Below are 6,558 nucleotides of genomic sequence, written 5' to 3'. Positions count from 1 at the left end.
ACTGTAAGAAGAAAGAAGACTGGTTACCATTCACTAGGCCTTGCATGTAAGTATAGACATAGCAATTCTTGCAGCCATTATGAGACCCAGAAGAACACGGCACCCAGAGTTGCCTGGCTACACATTGATTATTCAGGTAGCAACTGCATCTTACAATACATTTGGAGGATATAAATGTATATGAAGTTTGGGAACCTTGATATGTTGTCTATGAAAACTGTTAGCTTTCTATATAACTAGAAGGCGTGCCTTCAAGGTGGAGATTAGAGAGATAGTTTCTATACAGGGCTCCATTGCACATAGCTATAGCAAAGGTCTGGCAATACATAGAGACAGTCTTACATGGAAGTATCACTACTCTATTGGGCTTACTTATTGAGGTAGTGCAGCTATCAGTGGATTAAAAATGATAGTTTAACTGATGTCAACTTAAATGCAGAGTGTTGCTATGCTGGAATATTAAAGAAATACAATTATAATTTTCTCACCTATTGGCTATACACAATACAATCCTTTTTTATTGCACACAGTTTTTTTAATATATATATACTTGTTAGATCAGTATTAAAGAGATGTTTTTACATACTGGATGTCATGCCCATCTAGCAGATGTTTGTATGTAGCGATCTCCATTTCCAGGTGGGTCTTCTGGTCCATGAGAATCTTGTAATCGTGGTTCTGGCGTTCCAGGTCTGATCGGATCTGGCCAAGCTGGGACTCCACATTATCAATAAGTGTTTGTAGCTGGTCTAGCTGAGAACCAAATGTTCCTTCTGTCTCTGCCAACGTGGACTCCAGGGCCGATTTCTACAGTGAGAGAGTCTTTACTTTAATGTCCATTGTTTAGAAAGAAGTCACTTCAACAGTAAAATATCTTACAGTATATAGAATGTAACTTACCATACTCAGCTGGCTTTGTAGCTCAATCTCCAGAGTCTGTGCGGTACGTTTCAAGTCAATGAGCTCATTACTAACTGTCTGCAGCTGTTCATCACCAGAGGACATCTCACTGTTCAGCTCTTCAATCTATGATAAGAAGGATGGCAACATTTTAGAAAGCTTACAGCTAATTAAAAAAATAATTGTAATCATATCACATGTGAAGGTTCTTGCATATAGGAGGTTGATTGCTCTCTACAGATAGATCAAACAATGTTAGACTAGTATCAGTGTGTTGCAGGGACATGCTGTGAGGTTAGTGGCAGGTAAGTCTCTGTGGGGTGTGGGAGGAGGGAGGTAGTAGAGAGGGAGGAACCTACCTGCCCCTCACTTGCTCATCACTGATGAGACATTTAGATGGATGTCGTCAATGTTTGTTTTTGTTTCTCTTTTTTGATTGGACGACTTGGGCCAATGGCCCTTTGATATTGGTCCAAACCATCCACAGAGCTCAAGCCAAGGACTCCAAGTCAGAGACTTGTTGTAGCTCTGACCACCCGCTGCTGTGTAACCTAGCATAGCTGTCAAAAGCCTGGTGAAGCACCACCTGTAATTAACATAGTCAAAAGCATGTGGTCAAATGTGATATGAGAGTAACCTGAAAAGCACATCTGATCACAAAGAACAATCAGAAATCAGATACACTGTGCTAATAGCTCGATGGTTATCTGACCAAAGTCCCTGTTCAACTAACCTAATGACATCAATGATGCTTTACGCCATGCAACAGTCTCCCTGTAGCATGCTGTCACACTTTGTGCAGATGCTAAGCCATTGAACCAATTACAGGAGCAGGAAAGTCTCAGGACTGGAAATTCATGTCTACAAAGTAAAATCCGTATTTCATGCAGCAGAATGCTTGCTTTCTGACCTAAAACTTTATGGGGTTGATTTACTAGAGGCCAAATAGGCTGTTACATTTGCAATGGTTTTGAACTTTTGTGGCAGCAACATATCATGGCGTGCTGTGGTTTGAAAATAGGCAATGTTTAGTACCATTAAATTACAAAATGGGTTGTGTAGCAGATGGAAATAACCAGCTTCAGACTGTAATTGATAGGCAAATGAGAACAAATAAGTCCATATACGGACTATCATCTTGATTATAAAGGAGAAAGGTACGAGATAAATGTTTGTTGTTGAAAATTCATTATGGTAGAGTTCAAACTAAAATGTGACTTATCGTTAAATGTTAACAAAGTAACAGTACTAGTGAAATACTTGACTTACTCTTGCAAGGAAAATGCTCTCAACTTCTTTAAGGTTCCTCTCCATAAGGTTTTCATATTGGTCTCTGACCTCGGATAAAGTTTGGTTTAGATCAACAGATGGTGCAGCATCTAACTCCACATTGACTCTTGCACCCAATTGTGCTCTCAGAGAGTTTGCCTCCTAAGGGTACATAAAGTATTGTTTAATGTTCAGGGAAAACATTTCACTTTTTTTGCAGGCAGATTTTTTTGTTTTTGTAGGCAGATTTTTTCTTACCTCTTCATGGTTTTTCTTTAGTTGAAGAAGTTCCTCCTGGAGGCAGCGGAGTTGTATCTCTAAGTCTTGTCTTTGCATGTTAATATCTTCAAGGGCTTTTCGAAGGCTAGCAACATCTGCTTCAACATTGTTTCTCAAGTTGAGTTCCATCTCATATCTATGTAATAAAAAAAACATTCAGACTACATGAAAAAAAAAAAATAGAGAGAGAAAATATGTGCAATCTACTAATCAATTTGCAGGCTGGATCTCAAAGCTAATTGCAAAAAAACAGCTTAAAATATGGTCAGAAGTTCTAACCTTTCCTCATCAGGTAATGCGAACAAATAAGCCCAGTTGGGACAGAAATAGCAATAAAAACCTAAATTTTACATAACATAAAACATTTAAACTTGTTGGGTTTTAGCAATGTTGACTAAGCTGCCCTAATCCTGAGGCTTTTTTGTGACAATTGCGAAAAATAGCATGTGTCCTACAGTTTCCTTTCTTAAAGTATCCTATTACTATCCTATATAATTTTGTATAGGATAGGCAAGGGTTAAATAACCCCTTTCAATTTATTTTTTTGCTGACTGTCTCCTTTTGACATATCCTTTTACTTTTGGTCCCGGAGATGCAACGCGGAGTGAGAGGAAGTCTCTACAAATTAAGGAGAATTACACTCTTAGGCAGTAGTCACCGGAAAAGATGCTCCCATTATAATATTTACACTGACCTCAACGTGACCACTGTTACATTTCAGCTTTCCCATCATGTTCTATCTTGGTGACAGTAGTCACCAGCAGCACACATGGAGTAGGAGAATCCCGGCAGTGGATCTCCGACAGCAGTAAAAACTTGACAAGTGTTCTAATCCCATCCCCATAAATGTAAATTCAGTTACTTACTTGCTTTTCAAGTCATCTGCAGCTAGCTGGGCATTGTCTATTTGCAAAATAATACGGGCACTGTCCACATTGGCTGTAGAAACCTGAAAATTATATATACAGTATATTCCAATTAGATTACATTCTAGTAGATGCCCTGCATTATTTCTGTATCTGTAATTATTTTACCTGGTTTTGCAGTTCTTGAATAGTCCTGAAGTAATGGCTGGAGTCAGGTAATGAGCTGGGGGCATTGTTGGCATACCATTCAGTTATCTTTCGTTCAAGCTGGGCATTTTCTTGTTCCAGAGAATGAACCTTTTCTAAATAGGTTGACAGTCGCTGATTAAGATGTTGCATGGTCTCCTTCCCATTAATGCTGAGGAAACCTGCATTCTTCCATTGATGGTGTCCTCCAGCAACTGATATGTTACTTCCATGACCATGGCCTCCATGCCCACTTCTCAAGCCATGTCCATGGCCAGAGGAAGAGTGCGTGGAAAAGGAGACCCTAGTGACTTTTCCATGAACACTAGGTGATTTGTAATGACCACCATGGTGAGAAATTGAGGATTTGTGGTGGACTGCAGGCAGGCCTCCATGATGGTGTGAAGAAATATGGCTGGAACCTTTATGACCACCGCAATGGCCAAGGTCAATTAGAGATCTGGAAGATGAGTGGATGTTGCTGTGGCTCATGGTTCTTGACAGTCAGGAACAGCTAAAATGAGAGAATAGAAGTTGATGCTTTCAGAAAAAGAAGTGATTGTCTCTGTTACCACTGCAACCTCTTTTATACACAGATACTTGAATGACATTAAGGCAGTTTATAGGCATTTTATGTGCTTCATACTCAGTTTATGTTACTCAGGCATCTGACTCAAAGAAAGCATCACCAACAAAGCTTCATTAATGGGATTAGTGCATCAGCTGACTGAAGAATTAAAGCATATTTGAAGTATCAAAGGGACCTAGTTACCACACCCTGTCCATTGTTATTTTTAAAACATAGCCCATGACTGCCTTCTGAAAGCAACATTTGCAGCCTTGAAACTTAAAGGGATCTTATTGTATTTGAATCTATGATTTTGGCACAATGGACCATTTGGATATGATCTCAGACCCCCATGTATTAGCCCATAATTACTTTATCAACTATTTCTATGAATTCTGTAGTGTATTTATTAATTCCACTTTGCATCTTTTTTTAAATTGTCAGGAATTACATGGCAAGTGTTCCCAACATAACATAATAGTCTCATTTTAAATCAAATGTGTATAGGGGTTCAATTTATTTGCTAGCATTGGTAAAATGGTATATTATGAACTATGGGCATATTTTACAATACAAGATTATCTTGTAAATTAGGACTAGGGCATAATATCAGCCCTGGCATAAAAGCCAAACCACCTTCCCTGGTGCACTTATGCTCATCTCTGTCAAGTGCTGATTTGCCAACAGTGTTAATTTCAGTTGTGACAGATAAGCTTTTATTGGATTATCAGTGTGAGTGTTTTAAACCATTTGAATAATAAAGTAGCTATGATGGCAATTTCCCTTTTAGACAGTTGTCAATGGAATCATCATGGATTCCTCATTAAAAGATTTCCCCTCCTCTTGTTCTGGTATGACTGTACACTTTTGGATTTCCCATTACTTTCTGTCTTGGTTGCAATGGTCACCAGGACAAACAGTAAAGATTTGGGTTTTTGTTTTTTACATTCACTTTATTCTACAGTAGATGGCCAAATGTACGAAAAGAACCCTGTCTTCCCTCTTCCCTCGGTAGGGTGCCTTCAATGTCAAATGCAAATTTTTGAAAGAAAAATGTCCTCCCAAAGAAGCAGGAGATTGGACAAGTGTGAAATACAAAGGAACAAACACATCCGGAATGAGGGAAAATGGGCAGTCAGAACACATGGGGGCATATGTCTGTGAGACCATTCAGAGGCAGGAAATCTATTAGGATGTAGGTATACTGATATATGAGGATGTCTCTACTCAGACTTCTTAACTTGGCCATGTTACTTTAATGAATAAGTTGAGTTATAACCCCATTTTTGAGGTTCAACCCATAAAACTCTGGAACCCTTTTCACATTTTTTCACATTTTACCTATGGATATAGTACTTCAGCAACAGTTTATTACTTAGACAAATAAGATTTAATTTGGTGGTGGTGTCTTTAAAAACTTATTTCAATATATTCTACTACAATAGAATAGGAGAAGATGAAGAGAAATTAGTTACTTAGAGGTAATTATGGATAACAAGGTAAACAAAAAAAAAATAGTTAAGGCTTGATATAGAAACACCTCTGTATAAAACCCGGTGCTAAAACAAATGGTAGTGGCAACTCTTCTACATAGGTTGTCGAATTGACCCCAGGTCCTCACAGCTATGCTTGTAGGCATATTCTCTGGGGAAAAGGACCTAAAGGAGAACTATGAGGTGAGTGCTTTTCACTCATCCTCATAGTTCTAGCCGACCTGTGACAATGAAACTGTCACAGGTCGGCTCAGTAGATCAGGAAGTGTGCGAACACATACCGATGTTCGCTCACTTTTCGATCCTGTCACGGCAGAGAGCCGTGACAGGGGAGGGACTGGATTCCCCCGCTCCGATCCTCCAGCGATCCTGTCACTCGCAGCTGGGCAGATCCAGACATAATTGTCGGGATCGGCTTCAGCTACAGCTCACGGTATACTGAGCTTAGGGTGCCGGGCGGACGCTAGTTTGTGTCCTCCCGTTACCCTTAGGAGAACTATGTTATTTACTTGTAAAAGACTCCCTTCTGTAGACATTCAAAAGCTCTGAGACTGCCACTGGCGGCCACCATCTTAAATGTGATGTCTGCATCCCCGGTAGACTAAAGGAAGCCATACAAGGACCAAATATTGTTTATTTCCTGATGGAAAGGCCAACATGTGATCAATGGGATCCATGAGTGGTTCTGGCACCACTTGACTTGAAATAGCCAGATGGAAAAATGTCAACTGAACTGTGACTGCACCCAATTAGTTAAAGTCACTGTTTGGGTATTCTCACACCTGTAGGCACATTGCAAGTACATAAAACATTATTTATGGTAGGAAAAAAAAAGTAATACAAGTAAGCATTTCAAATACTGTACTTGGTTTTTCTATGTTTTTACCTACAATTCTTTAAGACAAAAAAAACAATAAATATAAAGAATATGTGCAAATACTTGCTGTAGCAAAAAAAAATGTTTCACAGCAGCTAGGTTGTGGTGCGCATCCCCCAT

At 39.2% G+C, this 6,558-nt stretch overlaps 1 protein-coding gene across 1 annotated transcript; it reads right to left on the bottom strand.

Moving 5' to 3' along the window:
* Positions 1-564: 564 nt before the first annotated feature.
* Positions 565-3,992, bottom strand: LOC108787091 (keratin, type I cytoskeletal 19-like). Its single transcript, XM_018556546.1, has 6 exons — positions 3,483-3,992; positions 3,315-3,397; positions 2,428-2,584; positions 2,170-2,331; positions 901-1,026; positions 565-807 (listed from the first exon to the last, which is right to left on the bottom strand). Exons 1-6 carry the CDS (start codon positions 3,990-3,992, stop codon positions 565-567), a joined length of 1,281 nt encoding a protein of 426 aa, XP_018412048.1.
* Positions 3,993-6,558: the final 2,566 nt, after the last annotated feature.

Source organism: Nanorana parkeri, unplaced genomic scaffold, assembly GCF_000935625.1.
Source record: "Nanorana parkeri isolate BGI_ZX_2015 unplaced genomic scaffold, ASM93562v1 scaffold242, whole genome shotgun sequence".
Classification (NCBI taxonomy): Eukaryota; Metazoa; Chordata; class Amphibia; order Anura; family Dicroglossidae; genus Nanorana; species Nanorana parkeri.
The sequence above is the reverse complement of the archived record's forward strand: the minus strand, read 5'-3'. Positions and strand labels throughout refer to the sequence as shown.

Bases quoted from the DNA above. Each gene is read 5' to 3' on its own strand.
- LOC108787091 (XM_018556546.1), bottom strand. From the start codon at position 3,992: ATGAGCCACAGCAACATCCACTCATCTTCCAGATCTCTAATTGACCTT. The intron at 3,398-3,482 runs GTAAAATAATTA...TATAATTTTCAG, and splicing joins TTCAAGAACTGCAAAACCAG to GTTTCTACAGCCAATGTGGA. The intron at 1,027-2,169 runs GTAAGTCAAGTA...TTCTTATCATAG, and splicing joins AGAGCATTTTCCTTGCAAGA to ATTGAAGAGCTGAACAGTGA.